Below are 23891 nucleotides of genomic sequence, written 5' to 3' on the forward strand. Positions count from 1 at the left end.
CAGAGAGAGAAAGAATACGATAACAAGAAAATAAGTAAGGTAAAACAAGAGAAGCTGGGGAAGCTGGGGGGTGGCATTATTTTAATTCTTCACATATTTTTTCTAACCTGATGGATTTCATAGAATCATCATTCCAAGAAATATATCAAATCTCAACACAAGCTAATGCATATGCAGGGCAGAGTGGATGTCAAGAAGTCAAGTAGCCTACTGTTCTCCCTTCACCAAGGCAGGGATATTTATATCAGATAGATGCTTGCCTATCTTATTCTCTGACACCCTTAACAGTCTCTAAGCTATTCTAATTCGTCGTACTCTTTATTGCAAGGAAACTTTCCTGGAGTCTAAAATGAGTCTTTCTCTTTTCAGTTTAATCCCAGAGTGCTTACCTCATCATGAAAAACAAATTATGAACCTTTTGCTGTCACTTTTTAAGTACTTGAAGACAGATATCACATTTCTCCCCTAGTATTCTGTTTGGTTCTTTAGGCTATAAATCTTCAGCTAATTCAATCAAGCCTGTTTTCTAGATCATCTTCACTCTTTTCGGTTGACTGTTTATCTCTGTCACTAATGAGTAGCCTTTCCTTTTGTGAAATTTGATACTAAAAGCTCTCCTGGATTTGTCTCATCTGCCCCTATTTTTTCATTCAGATGTTTAAAAGTAATTGTATATATAGTAACTATCTAAGAGATTGAATTATTTTATTGTGCTTATACTTATTCAATAATAAATTTTGTAAATATTGGTGCCTCTGTAATGTCATTTATTGGAATCTTACCATGATATACAACTGTGTTGTGATTTACTGCAAGTAAACTAAGCAGAGCTTTAACAAGGAGCAGACCTCTTCCCCTCTGTTTGCTGAAGGATATTTTTAAACTAAAATCTCCATCACCCTGGCATATTCTTAAAAAAATGGTAGCTGGCACAATATACATTTGCAAAGAAATCTGATAACATGTAAAAAACATCATGATAATGGCCCTGCTATTTCAGGTTCACCTCTTACTTGTATTGCAACAGTAAAAGCAACTTCTACCTTTTTCTTCCTTCTGTGATTATTTTCTTTGGTGCAGAATAAGTTTTTTAAATTGTATTTTTTTCTTTTTTTTCTTTTTTTTTTTTAGAAGCATCATTAACATTTATATATATTTTATTTTATAGAGTATGGTTATTTTCCTGTATCACACTACCAGTCTCTAAGGAAAATGCACTAGACATTGGTCTGATGGGCAAGAATATAAACACAGAAATATTGGATATTGGGGAAACATTTCATGATCCTGAAAAATAATTCCCCACTGTGTTTAATGTTAGTGTAATACCAAGAGCAGTCAGACTTGAACATGCTATAGTCCTCTTACCTTGTTGACAACTTTCTAGCCTGGCAAGCTGATGAATGAGATCTCTGAAGTTCTGTGTATACCTGACAAGTGTCTCGGCAAGGGGCCTTTACTTTTGGCGCTGCAGCTGTGCAACTACTGCTTTCTTTCACAGCAAGGTTTCTTCATGTGCAACTCTTAAGTCCTTTAAGATGTCACTTTAAGGACATCTTAGGCCCTGTACTCTTTAACATCTTCCTAAATGACCTGCATGCAGGACTGGAAGGGATACTAAGCAAGTTTGTAGATGACAAAAAACTGGGAGGAACTGTTGACTCCCTCAAAGGCAGAGAGTCCCTGCAGAAACTTTGGCAAGTAGAATATGAGTCAGCAGTGCCCTGGCAGCCAGGGGGGCCAACCATGTCCTGGGGGGCATCAGGCAAAGTATCACCAGCCGGTCAAGGGAGGGGATTGTCCCGCTCTGCTCTGCACTGATGCGGCCTCACCTTGATTATTGTGTGCAGTGTTGGACATCACAGTATAAGAAAGATATTAAACTATTAGAAAGCATCCGAAGAAGGGTAACAAAGACAGTGAAGGGCCTTGAGGGGAAGCTGTGTGAGGAGCGGCTGAGGTCACTTGGTCAGTTCGTCCTGGAGGAGACTGAGGGGAGACCTCATTGCAGGTCTCATGTACAACTTCCTGATGAGGGGAATGGGAGGATCAGGCACTGATCTCTTCTCTGTGGTGATCAGTGACAGGCAAAGGAACAACCTGAATTTATGTCAGAGGAGATTTAAGTTGGATATTAGAAAATGGTTCTTCACAAAGAAGCGGTTGGGCACTGGAACAGGCTCCATAGGGAAGTGATCACAGCACCAAGCCTGACAGAGTTCAAGAAGCATTTGGATGATACTCTCAGGCACATGGTGGGACTCTTGAGGATGGTCCTGTGCAGGGCCAGGAGTTGGACTCAATGATCCTTGTGGGTCCCTTCCAACTCAGCATATTCTCTGATTCTATGACACCTTCCCATTGGCTAAGAAGCAACACCTATTTCTAATGATCATATTCACCTAGATCAGAATAATATAGAAAGCACTGTGCCCATGTAAGGGAGAAAACCCGAACTTGTGTAGTTATCTGTTAAGGATATTCATGTTCCGTTTAATCTCTTTGGACTCTTTCAAGATTCTTACTGGAATACTGTTCCCCTGGACTTGCTTTACTACTTGTGAAGAAGCTATTCTTAACCACTAGCTCACCTAAATATCCTGTACATCCCACTGCTAACATAAAGAACCATTTCTCTCGCTGGCACACAGTCCTGCACTGCAGTAGTGCACATCGACACTTCAGTAGGTAAAAGTGGAGATTAAACTGGGCTTCATTCAGATTTCTTTGTCACAGCCGATTTCTGCTGGCAGAGCATCTTTCTTCAGTTGAGCAAGTAGATTTTAGTGGTAGTCAATACCATGATGAACATTTGATAATGGAAAAAACAATGGAGTAAAAAGTTATCACCAGCTACTACAGTAAAATTAAGCCATTAGGAGTAGAAATAAGGTCTAAGGAGTGACAGGCAGGACTATGAAAGTAAGCAGGTATTTCCCGCTCTGTCACCTTCTCCCTCCTCTTCACACCCCTCAATGACTTCAGAGAATGTCACAGGTCTACTCTTCCAAATATATCTATGTCATCCTGTCATCAACATCCTGTAAGTGCTGTTACTGTACTGTGGGTGCAGAATTTAGATATCACACACAGTATTGGTGTTTTTCTATATTCATTCTAGCCTGTGTACCTACTCCACTTTCACCAACCTTTAGATAGTAGTTTAGCATTTGCATTGCCACATTGTCCATCTGAGGCTTTGTTATCTCTACATTGTTGTCTCTACAATACAGACTTTGAGTATGTTTTATATAATATGCCTTTTGCCCAAGCTAAGCTGAAATACCTATTTGAATGAGAAGCAGCTCTGTTGAATTAAGAAGCTTTCCAGCAGTAAAGTTGAGAAGAAGGGTTATGTAAGATGAAGTTGTCATTTTCATCTTTTTTAATAATTTAAAGTTATAAAATGGTATCTCTGTTGCAAATCTTCTTAAAGATAACTATTAATAAAGTAATACTATAAATTTTATAGCACCCTGCTGGATTAGATCTACAAAATTGTTCCTTTGAAAAGGATAAAGAAATTAATTACAAGAGAACAGGCTTTTTTTTCTAAGTTTCTTATGAGACAACTCCTAAATGTGGGATACTGAAATTCTACCCAGTTTAAAAAAAAAATAAAAATCCCACATTACAGAAAACCTATCACTTACTGCATTCAAGAACTTGTCAGGTTTTACGAGGGTGGATAAAACTGCTTAAAAACTTGCCGAAGATTAAGATGAGTGTTTTAAAGAAAAGGTTAAATCACTCATAAATTTCAAACACCTTCTCTGGCTTTTATCACAAAACAGTCCATAAGTGGGTCTGTCCAATAAATAGTCCTGGTGGAAGGTGGGGTGCATTTGCTTGACTGAGCCTCTTGAGTGTGATTGGGAACACTAACACTTGTGTTCATCCCTTTAGCTTGAAGTTAAATTTTCCAAGGGTTGTATTCGAGCTGAACAGCAATACTCATCTTTCTCCTTTTATGAATATATATTTTACTTTTCTGTGTGAAGTAAATCATTGCATTTGAAATCTGAAGCATGTTTAATAGCTCCTTCATTTTCAATCCAGACACTGGATATTATTTTCCCCCTTGGTGAAGCTGCTATTTACTGACATTGCAGCTGTGCTAAGAAGACAAAGTCAAGAGTCCAGGCTTTGACAAAATAGTGTCTGTGCAGGAGTCACTCTCTGAGGTCTTAATTTTTGCACTGTGTGAGAACAGCTGAGTGCAGAGTACAAGGAATATGCTGGGGACCAAGTGACTGCAGCAGGATTCCTGCCTGTTTTGCAGTACAGAAGAAAATTTTAAGACAGGCAGCAAATAATCAAAATGGAACAACAGATCCACGAAGATAAAGGTCACCTACATCACTTACAGTATGACTAACTTATAATAGGACTAGCTTTAAACAAACCATGAAGTTTTAAAATAAGACAAGTTAAGCTTATTTTTCAAGCATTACTTATTCAACTTTTAGGATTTAAGAGTAGTCTCTATAGTCATTAACATCAGTGAATTTTTAGAGGCCAATCTGAGATTTTTCTACAAGTCTTTTACTGTAATACTTGGAGCTTTTGAAAAACTTAAATATCATGCTCATGATAAAACAACAGAAATCTGCAATGCTCTTTTTTTTATGGAGTGGAGTGAAACTTCATAAAAGTCACTACTTCCAAGAAAATCCATTGTGAAACTGGGGAGAGGGGAATTGCCCTGAGAATTTTGTGACATTTTTTTCAATTAGGTTTTCAGTCACTTCTGTCTTCTAGTGGTCAGAGTATTGCAAGCTGAAAGGTTAACAGAAGGGGATTAAAATTCTGTGTGCAGTACAGTATCATACAACCCCATAATGCTCCGACTCAAGCAACCAAGAAACAGGAGCAACACCTGGATCTCCATGATGCTCTGCCTAGCTTCATTACTCATGTCTTCATTACTCATCTTCAGATGTAATAAATGCTGTCTCTGAGCCCTGTGCATGTGCTTCTGCTTGAGCAGGGTCAGCCTATTCAAAATTTGCTTCTGGCTCCTTGTGCCATGCTCCATCATGCAGTATGGACATGTTCTGCAACACAGTCCTGTGCTTTGCACAGTAACAGATCACCTCCTTTCAGGTTAGAGTAGTATCAACCCAGTGTCAGAGAAGCACTGAATCCAAGATTTTCTCCCCAGAGCTCAGTGAGGTTTAGCATGATCCAGAGATGCACTTTTACACATCAGATTTCAGGATCTGTGTTTTTTAATGTTTTTTCAATTACCTGAAGTGGAGAATGTGGAATAGATAATTTAAGTGGAAGGTGACAATGTCAAGCAAATGTAAGAAAAACACTAAATTCTTCTACTAGAAGAATTACAAGTGCTTTACTCTACTCCACTCATAACCACAGCTGTGGGTGTGTGCTCTTAGGCTCTGAATTTTAATGTTGAGGAAGTTCTTTTATTATTCCTTTGAATAGTTAATGCTGTGTCTTTTTCCTTTACCCCTGCAGTGATGGCTGGGCAGACAGGTATGATGTGACAGAAGGGTACCAGAATGAAGCAGTTGGTGGGATAACGATCAAGCTCCAGTCTCCAGACGTAAAATGGTTTGATGATTACTACCTACAGCTTCGGCCAGAAACCAACCATAGAAATCCATGGTTTCAGGAATTTTGGCAGCACAGGTTCCAGTGCCGGTTGGAAGGGTTTCCTCAAGAGAACCCTAAATATAACAAGACTTGCACAAGTAAGTGAATTTATTACTTCTGCTGTATAAAACAATCTGACTGAAGGTCCTGCATAAATAGCTCATGCTGGACTGATGCAGCCTAGTTTGGTGAAATAGTGAGTGGGGTTGGAAGGAACTAAGGTTTAATTGCAATACTTGCTCTTTTCAAAATATGAGAAGCACAAATTTAAAAGCATTCAGGTTTCTAAAGAAACAAAGGAATGGTGCCTTGGTACCTAACTGCTCTTTATATTTTAAAAACTTGATGCTACTCCATCTCCACAGGTATGTAAACACTTTCAAAAATAGTGTAATACAAAGTTGAATGTGTCTTTTCTGAAACAGAGCTAATCATATTGCTTTGACTCACAGGAACAATGAACGAGCTAATATACTAAAAGGTATCTGAAGTCCACGTGGTATTTGTGAACTTCAGATGGAAGTTAGACAATTTTAAAGATTTCATTAGGTTTTCTTTCAGCCATGGGTCATTTCAGAAAATGCCATTTTGAGCTGATATTTTTCATTAAATTGTACTAATTTTAGCAAAAATTGCCACAACATTTTGTCACTTCTGCACTGCAGAGGCAAAACTCTTTTTTTTCCCCATATAGATGTGGCGCATTTTTTTGGGTTTTCTTGTTTGGTTTTTTTTATGACTTCTGTTAATTGCTCTTTATTTTGTGAGGTGCCAAGCAATACTAAGATTGTCCCTCAAAGCGGAATTCATCACCCAGTGTGCAATAAGCCAATCTCACACACAGAACCCAGACATTTATTTCATATTTGCACAAAGACGGGTGCTAGGTGGTAAATCCACAAAGCCATCATGCTGATTCTCAAAACTTTACTACATGTACGCTTTAGAAAACAAAGAAAGCATGATTCGTTGGTTACAATTTACCTAGTTCTCTTATCTAATTAGTATTTTACCTCGTATTGGTTGAATGATTCTCCCAGTTCTCATGCTAATTAGCCTGCATGCTCAGCCTTGGTGGTCAGTGGTCTCAAACTTCCCCTGCCAGAATTACCTTTTACCCAACTGTCTTGGTGTGCAAGATGCAGACTGAGATCTCAGTGGCGGGAGACCAAGGCAAGAGGCCCTGAACTGCACCAATCCCTTGCGTTACAAAGAGCATGGGGACCTGTGGCTGCCAGCCATGTGACAAGAGACACAGCAGGAGCCAGGGACTCAGCAAGAAGACTCCAGACTATCTCAAAGGGGTCCTTTGTTCAGGGCCCTTTCTTTGAGCCTAGGAGGCCAGTTTCACTGATAAGGCAGGACCCTGTTTCACAAACCCTTTCTCATTCTCTGTAGCTCTCTGGGCAATTTTTAAACTATTTCTGACCCTTGAGATATCACTAAGACAATGGGTATCCTGACAGAGCTGGGGTATAAGGCAGTGCTGTGCTGGACATTAGTGTAACCACAGCTGTATTCCCCAAGGGATCCTCCTTCCTAAAAATGTCAATATCTTCCACACACCAATGAGACAAAAAAAATGTTTTTAAGGATGAAAGTCTTGGATTTACACAACACAAACCCCAGTGAAAGTCCCACTTAACGTTCTTAAGTCTTTCTTTTAACTTGGACAAGGTAGCAGAGGAAGTTTGTGACTGCAATGTAAACCTATTCTGGGAATCCCAAAATCTCGGTGTACACCTTCAACATTCAACTGACTTTTCTCCATTACTTTTGTTGTTCTACCCTTCCAACACAGTCTGACACAGGTTTTATTTGCATTATTGACAGGTACTGCATATTGAGCAGCAAACTTCATTGCTTTCCCCACGGTAATGTAGATCTCTTTCCTGAGGTGTCAGTGCAGTGGGCATGGCTGGATGCGGGCTAATAAAGACTTGGTTTCTATCACTGTGCTATGTAAGCAACAACATTTCAATTTGACTTTTCTGGGTTTCTTTTTTTAGTTACTTTTTACCAACACTACAAGAATCTAATTTATGTTTCATATGAAAGATCGGGAACTGTGAAATGTAGGTACCTGCAGTGTCTTTTATAGTGCCTAAAATACAATTCACTACCACAAAAAAATTGTTGTGGGGGTTCAGGGAGATGTTGTTAATACATTAAGTCACCCATTTGTGGATATAAGACAACTTAATCATAAAGCTTGAACAGCTCGGCATTAACAGCGTTCATGGCTGGAAGGTTTCCCACACAGAGCCGCAGTTCAAACAGCTTCCTAAAAACTGGGAACGTCAAAACACAAAGAAACATACAAGAATACAAATCTTCTGATTTGCAAATCATTAATAGAGAAAAGGACTATTTTCCCAAAGAGATTGTTCTAATTACTTTTTCTTCAGTTTTATTGTAGTATTCATTGCCAGACCATGATGGCTAAAAGAATGAAAACCAGATAACAATACTTTCAATTGTTTCCTGTTGCTGTAGGACAAAAAATGGTAATTCAGTTGTGGAGTTCCCTTTGGAGTTCCCCAGGTTAACAACATTATGCTCAGCAATCAGTTAAAACTGCCCATTTAGTCAAGGCTTTCACACAGGAAGTTTTTAGTCATCATATTACTTGGTTTTATAGTTTTGATTTTTGTCTAGACCATCTGTCAAGATTCATATGAAGGAAATTCAATGTTTGGCATGAAAGATGACATGTAGATTTACTTAATGACTTTTTTTCTGTGTCTTAAGTGCTAGGACACTTATCCTGTTTTTCTCAAAATAGCTGCAAAACTAGGCAAGGGTGTATGACAAAAGTGAAAAAACATTGAAGTTAGACAACTTTGCAGATTTACCATCAAGAAAGACACAAATATATTCACTGAGAATTGCAGGAGTGAAAGATTGTGATGCTGGGAGTTTAAGCTCAGAATTAACATGGATTTTTGAGACTGTTATGGTAGTTTTTGTTTCTACCTCATTTCGTATTTTCCATATGAATTTGAAAACCATGTCTTTGTATCGATTCTTGTATTTATATTTGGTTTTTTCAAGCACTCAAAGTTTTAAGTCTTAAATTCCCTCACTGCAAACTTCACAGTTGTAAAGATGACACTTGTACTCGATGGCCACTACCATTCCACAGACTGTCCTGACACTTTCTGCATGGTGATTATGCTGGTTCTGCTTCAGATTTCACCTGATAAGAAAACAGGACTGTATTCTTTAGTTTATCTAACTGAATGCATGCTCTTCTCCACAAAATGCATTAAAAAAAAAAAAAGAAAAAAGAAACAACCTACATAAAAAAATCAAGCTAAGAGTGTTTCTCAGGATTTCAATTAAAGAGATTAATTTTCTTGATCAATGGTGGAGAGAAATCAAAACCTATTTTTTGCACCGAAAGTCAAGCAATTCTTTACTTCTTGACATAATGATAAAAAGATAAACATAAAGCTGATTGATGCTAATAGATCAGGTCATTACTAAATGAAGGTGTCTATATAAAAAGCAATAACAATTATGTTAGTGGAAAAAAAATGAATTATTCTCTTTAATCTGGTTATGTTATGAAAACATAAAGAATAGTTAACAGTAAAAACAACTCATTTAAATAGCAAGAAGTTAAGCACAGGAAGATATGGCTGAAATCTGTGAAATCTGAGTAATAACTGGCTTCACCTAAGCACGAACTATGGATTTAGTTCTTTAAATCTCTTTATTTGCTTTGATCATGCCTGCCTAGTAGAATATTAGGCTAAGTTTATCTCCGCAATAAAAAATACATGAAGTCAGAAACCAATAAAACCACCTCCACTGACTTGGGAGGGTTTTTTAACTTTTTAACATAAGCTATTCATACACAGTTCCAGGCAGGTATTATTACGAAATGAAGACGTGATTTGGTAAGATATGTAAAATAAAATTATGAAATCAGTTAAAGAGAATCCAAAATAATTTTTATCCCCATTCATTTCTATCAAACATTAAAAAGTTTCCATCCCTTCACATACACTTTGTTCACATTGAGATGAAAATTTCAGCATCAAGCTCACTTTTCATTTGCAGGTTTGAACACACTTGCTTAATCCAAATGGATGTCACTGCTGTTGTTAAGTACATTGATTTTCTTCCCAGCTGGAGTATGACAGAAAGTGAGAAGTTTACAGACTTATCTGACCTGATTTTCAGTGCAATCAGTTTCACATCACAGGAGAGCTGCTACAAGCCACCTCTGGACAACAAGAATCAGAACAAAGAATGTAAAATGTATGTTTAAAAGGAAACATATAGTGGCCTCCAGACACTAGGTATTTTACAAGACTTCAATTTGTCTTCAAATCTGGCACCAGTCAGATTTTTTTTTTATTATCTAATACCATAATTCAGTAAATCGTAAATAGGGGTGCCAGTTGATCTAGATGATTAACTCCACTCAATGACCATCTTCAAGGTGAAAAAGGCTAATCCAACCTTTTAGTATTGATTACCTTTAGACCTTTGAAGACTAGATATTTATGTGCTTGCTTTCTTTAAGACAAGCATTCCACCCGAAAATCAAATGTCTAGTACTTTTTCATCCTACTGAGGGTGTTTTACAAATGCATCTTAATACAGAGCAGAAACAAAACCCAACATAAGCAAAGTATGTGATGAAGATCTGGCTCAATGGACATTAGTGGAAAAAGTCGAATCTTCAAAGTCACCAGGAGAAGAAGCATATTTACTACATTTAGCAGTCTTAAATTGTTTATATTGCCTCCACTGCTAAGTGACATAATTTTTCCCATGCTGTGTAAAAGCCGGAGGCATAGATGGAACAGCATTTTTTATGATGATATTCAAACACAGAGCAATACCAGAACACACATCCCAAATATTGGTGATCCAAGTGTAAGACAGCAAAGAGTAAATAAGTAGAGGCTGATGATGTTGAAGCAGTTCAGTACCTTATTTTGACTGGCAGAGGTTACAGATTTCAGAAAAAAATAGCATATAAAGGAACGATAGAAACAAGAATCTGGAGGGAGGTGATAGGTCACTTGTGCAGGTATTTACAGCAGGTTCCTGACATTAAATACTATGGTTTGAAACAGAGAGGCAGAACACAAATGAAAATTATGGAGGCTCGGTCATCACAAAGATAGCCACGGACAGAACATAAAAGGCACTGAAAGTCAAGAAAGCAACTTATGTCTGATACGGTTGGAAGCAAGAAGCCATTGACAGGGTTTGAAGGGAAGAACATCGTAGTGATGAACAGGGAAAAGGTGATTTGCAGCAGCATTCTGAAGGGGTCTTAGCAGGATGCAGAAATCCCAAATTCCATTAGTGGTTTAACCATGTGGCTTCTCTGAGATAAAAGTACTTTTTCTGAGAGTGCAAAAATTGACATAGAAGGAGAATGACCAATATATTCTAAGCAATTCAGATGAGGGTTAAGAATTAATTAGCTTATTTGCAGAAAGGGAGATTAGAGAAATTTGAGATACATATGAGGAAAGTTTTAGAGCTTAAGGTACAGAAGGGCACATAAAATAAAAATGAAAAAAAAATCTACCTGTTTGCTGAACCTCATCCAGCGCCAGACACTTTTAATGAGGTCAAAAGGTCACACAGAAAGTCCCACAGTTTCAACTGAACAGAAATTTGGTTTAATAAATGGCCCTTTTGGGTTTCCAGATAGAACTAAGGAATAAAACATGCTGTCTCATTTTGCACTGCAACACTCTTATAACGCTTATAATCTGTTGGTTAAATGTAAGATCAAATGCCAAAATTGGTTTAATTAGAACTCAGCCAACAAAACATAAGTGCTGTCAGAACGGAAGGGTATTTTCTGTGTTTCAAGGAATGTGTCATATTTAAACGTCATATTCCCCAGACTTAACATTCCTACAAAATTATTTATAGATTGCAAATTAAAACAAACCAAAACAAGTTAAAATTAATTTCCATCCTTTAAACAGTGAATTAAAAAGCATTTTAATTCTCCTGAATAAATCCTGTGAGCCATTCAGTTTGATATCCATGCTTGAGAAAATGGTGTGAAGAAATATGTGTCTATTTTTGTTCTCCTAGGATTTACTTAAGCTGTTACTCTTTTTACTGATTTTGTCAAACTTTACAACAGAAGGCAGACTTCCACTGTTTTGTAGGCAACCAAAGATGAAGGTTAGCCTCTAGTCAAATTTGTGGGAGCTCTGAGCATGCCTCGGTCAGGTAGGCTTAAATAGATGTAAAACACCAAAGTCAACTAAATACTCAGAAAAAAACTTTTGAAAGTCCTCTCTGCATTTTAGGTCACTGAATTTGGTCTCTCAGTCATTCTCAACGTTTTGGTGCTAATAGACATACAAAGTGTAACAGTGCTGGCATTGGCTTTCAGTTGCAAAGGGTGAAAGTCAGAACTGGTCAAAAGCATTGGGCAAGTGGTTTGCATTCAAAGATATTTGTCTGTGAAATTTGAAAAATGTTCCATAGCAGTATGTTGATTCAATGACACACACTTTGAAATAAAAGCATTGAAATCAGTAATATTTTTTTTCCTTATTTCAGAAACACTGAAGTGTTTTGTTTGAAGTTTTTAATTTACCTTCACATTGTTTCAGTGTTGTGCTATGCATTTTGCCTCAGCGTCAAAATGACATTTCCCAGTGTTGCCAACTATCTCTTTTTCCCTCAGAATTTCTTTTTCAGAAAAGATAAAAATCCAATCTTGAGGTTTTGTGTTCCTTTTGAATAGAAAGGGACATTTAAACTACATGAAATTTCCCACAGAGACAAAAATATCTCTTTTCTACAGCCCAAGAGCCTGTAATAAATTAAATTAGGAAAACAAATAAATAAATAAATAAACCATTGCATTTGATTTTTTAGCAGAAAATTGCATCTGGAACCTTACGAATAACACAGAACTGGAAGTTACTTTGTTGTTTCACATTGCTTGAATAGAAAGCTCTCATGAAAGATTTTGAAAAACTTCCAAAATAAGTCTTTTACTATATCTTTAAACAATGATAACTTAAGTAGATATGAACATTATGCTTTACCTTGGTTCATATGTGCAACCTGTCCTGTATTTTCTAAGATTGCGCACGTTTGTTCAGTGGAGAGACATGCATGTTTCCGAGATGACTGACTTGGTGGCATGCCATCCAGAGCACACAGATCCCAAAGAGCACCACTGGGACAGCACAGATCCACTGACAGACCTAAGAAGTCATACTGTATCCTGCAGACATACACTACCATGTCTTTGTCCCAAGATTAGCCTGTTGTCCTGATTTTTCCTAAATAGTCACTAAGGCAAAGGAAAAAAAAACCAATAGGAAAACACATTGTCTGGTGGACTTGAACTTCAAGTACTGTAAGCAGAATGTGAATATGGGTTATATTTGCTAGCAAAACTAGAACTCATTTCTGTCAGCCTCTTGTCTCTCAAAATAAATTAGCACAAAGAATCACTGAAGTTTTTAGTTACATATATATGTGGAAACTATATAGAAACTAAGTTGTAATATAATCATGGGGAAACATCATGAAATAGTTGGAGATTGTAGGCTATACCTGTTGTTTCCATCATAATGCCTCTTGGGATTTTGTCATAAACAACCTTTTGATCACTGAGAAATTTTAAAATAATAACAAAACCCAGTACCAATTTCCCTTCATTTTGATGTTAAATTCTTTGTAGAGTAAACAAAGTGCTCTGCACTTCAAAAAAAATGTTCTCCCACATTGTGGCTCTGTTTCTCCTCAGGGAATGCAATAAGGGGGTTAGGGGGACTGCCTGGAATGTAAAGTATTTTCACTCTTTTCCCATTCTTCAGAATGCAAAGTTTTCCCATCTTTGGAAAAGTTAGAAAGCAAAAAAAGCATATTGAACCATGGTAATTTTGCAGTCTTTCACATCCTTGCTTGATGAGGCTTTGCAACATCACCATCTGGCAAGTAGAAAAAATTATATCTTATCTTCCTTCAGGGTAAAAAACAGGAAAAAAAAAAGAGGAATGACAGGTTTTGCATCAAAAAATTTGTAAAATAATGTAATTTATTGAAAAATGCTTATGTCCGTGCTAAGAACTGGAAACAATAGACAAATTTCAGAATTTCCTACAAGAAGTAGGTTTGGTTTTTTTGCTTTTCCACATTCAATGGGAGGGAGTCAGTCTTGGAGAGTTATTTTATTAGTCCCACTGGTAGCTGGGACCAGCAGTGCTGGGGGCTGCTGGAGCAGCTCTGGAGAATGGAAGCAGTCCAGAGCTGGCTCACTCTGCACAGGAACTACCAGTATCCCTAAGTGCTTTATTGAATCACTGCCCATAAGTACACTAATTATTTCTAAATAGATCCAAGAAATGAACTGCTGCTAGTTGGAATAATTTTCTTGGTGAAAGAACATATTTCTTTTTCATGATCTACATATTTGTGTTTTGGAGACATGACAACAGAAAAAACCAAATTTGGATGAGGAATTTAGTGCTGGGCCATTTTCACACAGTTAATCATACAATAGAATCACAGAATAGAATGGTTTTCGTTGGAAGGGACCCTAAAGATCATGTCGTTCCTGTCCCCTTGCCATGGGCAGGGACACTTTCCACTAGACCAGGCTTAAAGCCTGGCCTTGAACACTTCCAGGGATGAGGCCTCCACAGCTTCTCTGGGCAACCTGTGATGACATCTCAACACCCTCACAGTAAAGAATTTCTTCCCAATATCTAATCTAAACCTGCCCTCTTTCAGTTTTAAGATGTTCTTCTTTGTCCTATTACTACATGCCCTTGTGAAAAGTCCCTCACCGGCTCTCCTGTAGCCCCCCTTTAGCTACTGGAAGGCTGCTCTAAATCATCAAAGCTGCCTTCAGAGCCATCCCTGCCCAGCTCCCCATAAGAACACCCAGGTTCATGCCAACAGGTTGTGTCAACTCAGGCTCCACAGCTGTGGTGTGCACACAGCTGAGCTTGCCTTCACATGGCCCCAAGCCTTGTTCCATGAGGTGTTACTGAGCAGCATGGTGTGTTCTGGCCTGCATAGCCCACATTTATCCACTGCTGGAATTCTGCTGAAGTCCCTTAAAATGAGTCACTCCCAGAAGAGTAGGCATAAATTCTGCATGTTTCAATGCTCTGAGTTCATAACATTCACAGACTGTTCTTTACCTTTGGTATAGTCACAGTCATATAATAAATTTCGGAACATACAGACAAATCCAGACATACACAATATATATTTAATCAGGAAAAAGCGTAGATATTAACCATCTGCTCCAGTGGCAGCATATTCCTAAGCTGATATTTAATACATTTAACCATATTGTAAATGCTCACCTGAATCCTGTATATATTTCTAAATGCCCTATAGAATAAATATTTGCATACTTAAATTTCCCACGAAACCCATGAAAATTTTGCTTTAGTTTCAGAGACAGAGTGATAGGACCTCAAACCTCCAGCCAATAACAAGCAAATTGCATTATGCAGAGGAAAAACAGGGAGGTCATGAGAAGTAGTCCTCTTCCTGAGGAATATTTGGTCTAAAGAAAGGTGGCAGATAAAAGGTAGTAAAAAGGAAGTATTGTGAGATGAGAAAGTGAAGGACAGATGAGTTATCTGATTTGCCAAAAAAGGGACAGGATATGTCTGTGTAATATTTTGTAGACATAAATGGCTATATGACTTCAAATCTGGAACTGCCTCATGATCTCACAGCTTGAAAAATAATGGGATAAGCCCTTATTTACTTACTAAAATTTCTTGGACGAGAAAGATAAAGGAATAAACATAACAAAATTCAGGGATCTGTGCACATTCTCTAGCCACTCATTTTTCAGAGAATTCCACAATGTTTGCTCGTTTATGTTTCCAAGTACTGTCCCACTTTCCTCATTAGGTAAGATGTGATTCAACCTGCATTCTTCCATTGCCTTGTACATCTTAATTTCAGGTGGCAGAACTCTTTATTTCTGCAGTAATTATCATGATACAGTGTTAATATTTATTGGCTCTGAGGTACTGCAGTGCATATTATTTTCTATAATCATTTGGACAGAAACACCAGCCTCAACATAGATTCATGAATAGGTTGATATATTCTTAGTAATGTTTCTCTGAAAATGAACTACGTCCTGAGAAAATTGCTCATGCCTACCATAGAAAAGGTACTTAAGCCTTTCAAAATTGCAGTAAGAATCGACTGGAGACCTATGAAATGCAGGTTTGTACCTGTCCTACAGACATTGTCACCTCTGTACCTCCAACTTTTGCTGTCTGTAGCAATTTGGGAGCAATGCTGAGTCTAGTTGCAAACTATGGGCCAAGAAACATTCACAGCTCAGAGGAGTTTTACTCTAAACTGGCTGTAGCATTATCCCAAGCTTTGAACACCCAGCTGTGGTGCATTAGATGCTTTCCTAGGGCACTTTATCTGTGCTTTCCTGGGGCACTTCATCTGGTCTAGTGTCTTTCAAAAGAAAGTTGATATATTGCTGTGAAACGGTGACACCCAATCTAGCTCAAAGCACAGTGAGTGAGAATGAGTTGGAAACTGGTTTTTGAAAACCCATACCTGAACTGAACTAAAATAATAATGTAAACATGTCCTGCTTCTCCCTACATGCCAACATTAAATGGCATCACACTGGATTTTCCAGCTCACAGGAAAGTAAGACTTTTTTCTGTCCTTCCTCACTGTTTTTTCTCATATGGAAATGGAGAAAAACAGATCTTTTACAGATACATCGTTTGGTTTGTGTTTTGGTTTTTTTACTCTAATAGAAAAGACTTCTACTATAGATATTGTAAGAAGACATATAGGTTACAGTCTGTTGATATTTATTCTCTGCCCAGTTACTCTGTAGGAACTCCTCAAATTCTGTTAGATTATTTCATTATTCTTGCTTAAGAATTGAATCTGTAAACTCAATTCCATTGAACACTACTGAAGCCATCAACATTAAATTCATCCACCTCTCCATGTCGTGAACGACTCTGTGTCAGGAAAGGTTCTTGGCTGAAGACAGAACTCACGGATGAGGTAAAAGAATAAGAATTTTTGTTAGAGTTCCAGCAAGAACAATATGCACCAACTCTCAAGTGAGCAATGTGTTTAAGGTTAAGTCATACAGGTTGCAGAGATAGATTTAAAATATTTTCCCTTTTATTTTCACTGAGTGAGAGAACTACCTTTTAGTTTGTGTATTCAGTTTTCCCTTAAAACCACTTCTAGGATCACTCAGGTAAATAAGGGTTACTTAAGTGCTTTAAGTCTAACGTGTCAAAGTACTTTGTGAAATCGGTTGAAAGTCAGTTTCAGCCTTGACTTTGGTGTTTTTTCTGGTTTTTTTGTTTTGTTTTGGTTTTTTATTAATACTGGTATTTTTTAAGGCCATATTAAGGTATACTAAAGAGAAAAAAATTATTTTGTGTCAATTTTTGAGATGTTCCCTTACCTACAGAGTCTTATGGTACTGTAAACTGACCTTGGTAGGTTGGATTTGCCCCTATATAGCCAAGTGTGACAATTAATATCTCAAGTGAATGTTTTTGCCAGCAGCAGAAGGTATATTAAAATTCTCACAAAGGCTAATTGCTTCACAACTCCATTGACAATTTCCATCAGTTTCTAGGAAGAGCTAAGCATTACAAATCATCAGGTGAAATGAGGTTCAATGTTTAAAGAAAATCAGAATAATAATTCCGTAAAAATGAAGCACAAAGCCCAGGGGAGAGTGTTTCTCTAAGTATTAAGTTATTAGATTTTTAGGCAATCATATGCAATAAAGCGGTCGAAATATTGTTTTATGATAAATACTATTGCTGATGCAAATCTGATTAATTCTAATGGCAACTATAACTAACTGCATGATGTGTGAGCTCTTAATTTTGAGTATGAATAATTGGTTAAACTGAGTTTTGTGTATTGCAGTGTAATACACTTGTAAAATTTTCCACTTAATTTCAATTAATATGGGTTTTACATGTGCTCCACTGTTGCAATTTTTATGCCTATTATTTTTAATTAGGAAACAGCAATACCTTGGTAGAACAAAATGAATGAGCAGCACTGTGTGTTTCTTCCAACTTTTTTTTCCTTTATGGAAACTTCAAGCTCATATCGCTTAGCCTTCCAAAATGTTAATCACTGCTCATGAGGCTGACTGGAACTGGTAGTGCCAGCTTCTGCATGAAATAGAAGGGAAAAAGGGATCTCTCAGTCCTCTCATTCACTTACTAACATCTACACACTGTTTTTCAGTTCAGATTATGTATTTTACTACCCTTCCTGATGTGTTCCAATATATTTTAGTGTTTAGAACTGTGTGGTGATGTTCTTATTCACCACTGAAAAGGGGAGCTTGTATGTTTATGCACCTATTTTATGATGAGATCAATCACTAGCTGGATATTCTAACTCTTCTCTGCAAAAGGCATCTAGACACTCTGTGTTATTAATAATAGTGGATTATAAAAAAAAAAGGCCTTCAGGATGCCGCTGAATGAATTTTTACTGCACTTTTCACAGCAGCATAAATAGAGAATAGAAATGCAAACGGGTTTTAATAGCCAAACAAAGTAAGATTCACTGATTCTGGCTAAACAGACTGAATACCTAACCTCTTCACAGACCTGTATTGTACCATTATCCTCACTTCATAAAGACAGAAGGGTAAGAGATGTAGAAGTAGGAGAATTATTGAGGTATGAACTTTTGGTACAGTAAAAGAATGGTACCTAGGTGAGTCTGTTTGCACAGGCTTGGTTCCATGTTGTTGAAACAGAAGTGTTTTCATAGAATCATGGGATGGTTTGGGTTGGAAGGGACCTTAAAGATCATCTACTTCCAATCCCTGTGCCACAGGTAGGGACAGCTTCAACTAGACCAGGTTGCTCAGACCCCATCCAACCTGACCTTGAGCACTTCCAGGGATGGGGCAGCCAAAACTTCTCTGCTTTGGTTCACTGTTCACTGTTTTTCTACCAGTTGTAGACCTTTTCTTAAGGTCCATAGACCTCATGTTAGCATTTACACCTAAACTAATATTTCTGAGGTTTCTGAGAGATTTCTGTAGGTGGGGAGAAGTTTCTGGATCCCCAAAAGACTATATCATAATGTCCATGATTCATACTTTAAAAAGACACATGAAAGAGCAGCAGTAAAAAACAACATAGGTGTGGTGAGGTGATGCAGAGGAAAAGGCATTCTTTGGATAATAAAATATTTAGGGAGAACCTCTTACATTTCTTTGTTTTTATTTTAACATAGTCAGTGTGTGTACCAGTAAAAGCATCTGCTATGAGCTGTTGAAGACACTTTAAAGTACTTTTTCCTCTATTAATAATCAACCCATCAACAGATGTCTGAAGAGCTGACTGTATTCCAGCTCCATACACTAACCCCCTACTTGTTCCCTGGCAGGCGAGATGACTCTGAGGACACAGCACGTTCAGGACTCCAAGATGGGCTTTGTAATCAATGCAATATACTCAATGGCATATGGGCTCCACAACATGCAGTTGTCGCTGTGCCCAGGCTACGTGGGCCTCTGTGATGCCATGAAGCCCATAGATGGTCGGAAGCTTCTGGAATCCCTCATGAAGACTAACTTTACTGGGGTCTCTGGGGACATGATCTTGTTTGATGAGAATGGTGACTCTCCAGGAAGGTAATGTTGGCATTTGTCAAACTGTTTAATACCAGAGATGTTAAATGTGTGTAACGGATGCATGCAGGCTTGACATGCATGCATGCAGAGCTAAGATTTCACTTCTAGTTTCACATTTCTTGACTTTCTGTGCTTATTTTTCAAAAATAGCTCTTTTTTTTTTTTAATGTGCAATTTTATTGTGTTAAAGATATAGATTTTCAGTCATAAAAGCTTCCTGTATGAATTTGCATTTTCATCTGTAGCATTTAAAGGTTCTATTACTCAAAACAAACCGTCAGATTTTATGTTTGTAGACCATGATGGCCACCACAGCATATTTCTCTCTCTATTTGAGTGTTTAAATGTATGTGTTTGGTTGAGCAATAAACAATCATAGCAGATAGACTTCTTTTATTAAGAAAGAAAAAACAATATTATAAATATTGTATTGTTTTTTCTGGGATTTTTTAAAATCAGAATTATTAAAAATCTGCTTCCATATCTTTCAAATAAAGCCCTATACGGCTTCCCTCCAGGCTCTTCACCACCTTCGTTGCCCTTCTTTGGTCACTCTCTAATAGCTTAATACCTTTCTTGTATTGTGGCACCCAAAACTGCACACAGTATTCAGGGTGAGGCCACACCAGTGCAGAGCAGAGTGGGACAATCCCCTCCCTCGGCCGGCTGATGCCCTCAGGACATGGTTGGCCCTCCTGGCTGCCAGGGCACTGCTGATTCATATTCAACTTGCAGTTGATCAGGACTCTCAAGTCCCTTTCCATGGCACTGCTTTCCAGCATCTCATTTCCCAGTCTGTACATACACCCAGGGTTGCCACATCACAGGTGCAGAATCTAGCACTTTCCCTTTTCTGTCTACATTATCAGGAAGTTTTAAAACATCTTTGTGATGGCACCATATAAACAGATGACTAGAGGGAAAGTTATCTATCCTGTACACTCACTTAAATTTTGCCTTGTCTCACTAATGTGAATGGAAAGCATTAACTTCCTAGTAGAGATGGGTAGGAAAAGGCAAATTCATTGATCAGAATATTTTGATATTTCCAAAAATTTCTGCTATTTCAGAACTGATTTTTTTTTCTCATCTTATTTGAAAACCTGCAAAGTCAACATTCTCCCTAAAAGCCATCAGGATAGCCATGCAAAAAGAGTCTGTGTCTGTCTCTGGAGACACAAATGTTCAGACTCTTCAGACTCAGAATTTAAGGAAGTGCACTGTGAGCTGGTAGGAGAACTCAGATACAAACTTGCAGAAACCTACGAAAATTTCAGATGGAGATTTATTTTCAGATCTGTTTTAGCATGGATGTCTTCTGCTAAACATTTCTATTTTTACAAATAGCTGAATTTTGAAGAAATGTGTTAAGTCTGATTTTTTCTGGCCGAATTCTTTTTAAAAGGCTTGTCCCAGACTTCTCTGAAAGGTTTCCTCTTTGGTTTTACCAGTGTTCAGATGCAGTGAACTGCATCCTACCCTATTGCTGTCTGTTTCACTTGTTTCTTGCAGAAAAACTGAAGAATGCCATGAATAAGTGATGTGTGACCTGTCACAAACAAATTATATGTAACCTGACAACATCAATGACAATATCTAAATATTGCAAAGAGGTCTTTGTTTTACCTTTTCCTCATATTGGCATTCTTAACAATAATGATTTAACACCTTTTTTTTTTCAAGGAATTTAATTGAATATCTAGGATATTTTTAAATTCATTTCTAAGAAAGATGATGAAGGAATTATATCATGTACAGTCATTTGCTCAGTCCCAGGACATAACCGTTTCACTGAAGAGCATGGGGACACCATGTTGATGGGGACACCATGCGCACCTCAGGATAGCCCAACTTTAAGAAAGACCAGTTTCCCTGGATATGTGTGATATTTGTGTCTACTCAAAACAATGAACTTTGTATCTTTGGAATCACAGTTCTTTTTCCCTCCTCTCTAGCAACAGTCACACAGTCACATTATTAAATCCAGTCTATGTGCTTAAATCAGACAACATTCAGTCAAAATTTACTCTTTCACGATTAAGAAGATTTTATAGGAAGCTCCATTTCTAACATCCAGGTTTTGAGTAGTGTATAGTCCTTTAAGCACTGTCAAACAATATTTGCAAGAGGAGGGAGATGGTGCAGTCATACTGGAACAACTCATCTGCCCTGTTCACTTGCAGTGATAACTGCATCTTCAATTTGTAAAACTGGAATTTAAATTCTCACAGCTGTACTGTGGTGGTGGTGTTAAGCAGGAAATCAGAACATAAAAAGCCTTTCTGACCTAGATAGTTCAGGATTTTGATGTATAACAAAAGAGGTTTGATATTATACAACGGATGATTAATCCCACAAGTTGCTTTGAATCCTGGCCCTATTCCAAATTCCTTTATGTATATGTTGAGTTTTAAGCAGAGAGACAGTCTAGTTTAGAGCTTGTTTTATGTGAGACAGAAGACATGCAGAAAAACGAGTATGGAAGGAACAGCCATGATTTCTCAGGAAGATAACAACTATCTGTAAATACTATAGAAACTCTAAAGAGAAACTGAGAAGGCAAGAAAAGGCAAGAAAAACAAGTTGCTAATGTTTTAACTATGTTACCAATAGAATATGGATACTCAGCAACTTCATGGCACTCCTGTTTTGAAACAAGTATTTTTGCACTGCGATTAGGGCACTGTTGGAAATGTGCTATTGCACCATCTGGTCTCTCCTATCCTAAAGTGACAAACTGTCCCTGTGTTATCTCAAGGAAGCTCCAGGGAACCAGTGACTCATGAACCTCCACTATAGCAATGGACTTACTGAATCTGGCTATTTCTATTTGTCCGCCAATGCTGTTCTCCATAGAGAAGAGAGACAAAAGTTATTCAGACAATAGTATATTTAATTTTTTAGATACCTTTACAGTATTCTCCTTGGGATGTATGGAACCACTATTGGAGGGGTCATTGATTTAGGTTCTGTGGCCTGTTAAGCACTGACGGTACTTTTGTTCATCTCTCCATGAAAATCTGAATTGACGCTTTAACAAAGCTTTACTCATAGGAGGGTTGCAATGTCCTGACAACGCTGAATAATGACTCCACAGTGACTTCTGGGCTAACTTTCTGGTTAGTCTGTTTAATCCTTGGACAGACTGTTATTATGCCTGTGAACCTTAGAAAAAACTTAGTTTACAACCATGCGCAAAAGCCTGTTTATTTGGATTTGTGCTTATGTTATCTGGATTCAATTAATTTTTGTCAGTCTGGCATTCACATCTCCAACTTTGAGGAGGTCATTATCAAAGTTGTGGACATTTCCTTTTTTATATAGGATGGAAAGTAAAATATTTCAAAATCCATAAGTATCATAAATTTTTTATTCTGCCTGTGTCATTGTTTATTTTTTCTTCTTTTGGAAAGGCTCAAGAACCATATAATATGGATAATATCACATTGTCCATTCAGTCAGGCTCCAATTTCACTTTCTTTCAGAGGTTGCTTGCAGTCCTGATCCTGACCTGTGTGTGATTTTGGCACTGAATCTCTGCCATACAATAGTTTCCCCACTGTAACAGTTAGACTGTTTCTTGATCCAAAGCGTCCTGAGATCCATCTGTGGATAATATTATAGAATAGTTTTACTGTAAATATTTTATGTTATGTTTTTTATGTGGGAAAAATATTGACATTAGATAGAGTATGGCTACTGCTTGTCAGTGTTCAAAGTGTTTCCTCAAAGCTTAAAAGACGTACTTGGGTATCTGTCATGGTTTAACACCAGGCAGCAAGCAAGTACCATGCAGCTGCTTGCTCAGTCCTCCGCCAGTGGGATCAGGGAGAGTGTTGAAAGAGCTAAAGCTAGAAATCATGTGGGTTGAGATAAAGATGGTTTAATAAGAAAAGCAAAAGCAAAAGCACATAAGCAAAGCAAAACAAGAAAGTCTTTCATTTCTTCCCATGGGCAGGCATGTGTTCAGCCATCTCCAGGACTGCAGGGCTCCATCACGTGTAATGGTGACTTAGGAAGACAAATGTCATAACTCCAAACATCCCCTCCTTCCTCCTTCTTCCCCCTACTGTATATACTGAGCATGATGTCACATGGTATAGAACATTCCTTAGGTCACTTGGGGTCAGCTGTCCCAGCTGTGTCTCCTCTCAACTTCCCATGCACTCCCACCCCCTTGCCAATGTGAAAAGGTCTTGGCTTTGTGTAAGGATTGCTCAGCAATAACAAAAACATCTTTATAGTAGAAACTGTTTTCAGCATAAATCCAAAACACAGCTCCATACCAGCTACTGTGAAGAATATTAACTCTACCCCAACCAAAACGAGCACAGTATCTTACTTAAAAGATTGTTTGATTCAATAAGCTGATTCTTTTACTTATCTATATATTGGACATCAGAAATTACATGCTGACAATATCACTCATAATCCAACCCTGACTGTATGCTTTGCCTTTGGGATGAATTTGATGCCTGCTGACAGGAAAAAGATGTCTCCTTGTTTATGAACCAAGTAGCTTTTCTAAACCCATGGTTGTGTTAATTTTCTTGGTCTATATCCTTTGCTTGTCTTCCGTCAGTGAATTTCACAGTGCTTAGACAGC

The 23891-nt window shown here is 37.7% G+C and overlaps 1 protein-coding gene across 7 annotated transcripts in view; it reads left to right on the top strand.

Annotated features, from left to right (window-relative positions):
• The window catches only part of GRM5 (glutamate metabotropic receptor 5), a 256892-nt gene that overhangs the window by 186825 nt on the left and 46176 nt on the right, over positions 1–23891 (top strand). For all 7 annotated transcript variants that reach the window (XM_027677466.1, XM_027677468.1, XM_027677465.1 and 4 more), the window contains 2 exons: positions 5482–5717; positions 19039–19285. In XM_027677466.1, coding sequence (XP_027533267.1) covers positions 5482–5717; positions 19039–19285 — 483 coding nt within the window. The remainder of the gene's footprint in view (positions 1–5481; positions 5718–19038; positions 19286–23891) is intronic.

This window comes from Neopelma chrysocephalum, unplaced genomic scaffold, assembly GCF_003984885.1.
Source record: "Neopelma chrysocephalum unplaced genomic scaffold, ASM398488v2 Primary Assembly neopelma1_43, whole genome shotgun sequence".
Classification (NCBI taxonomy): Eukaryota; Metazoa; Chordata; class Aves; order Passeriformes; family Pipridae; genus Neopelma; species Neopelma chrysocephalum.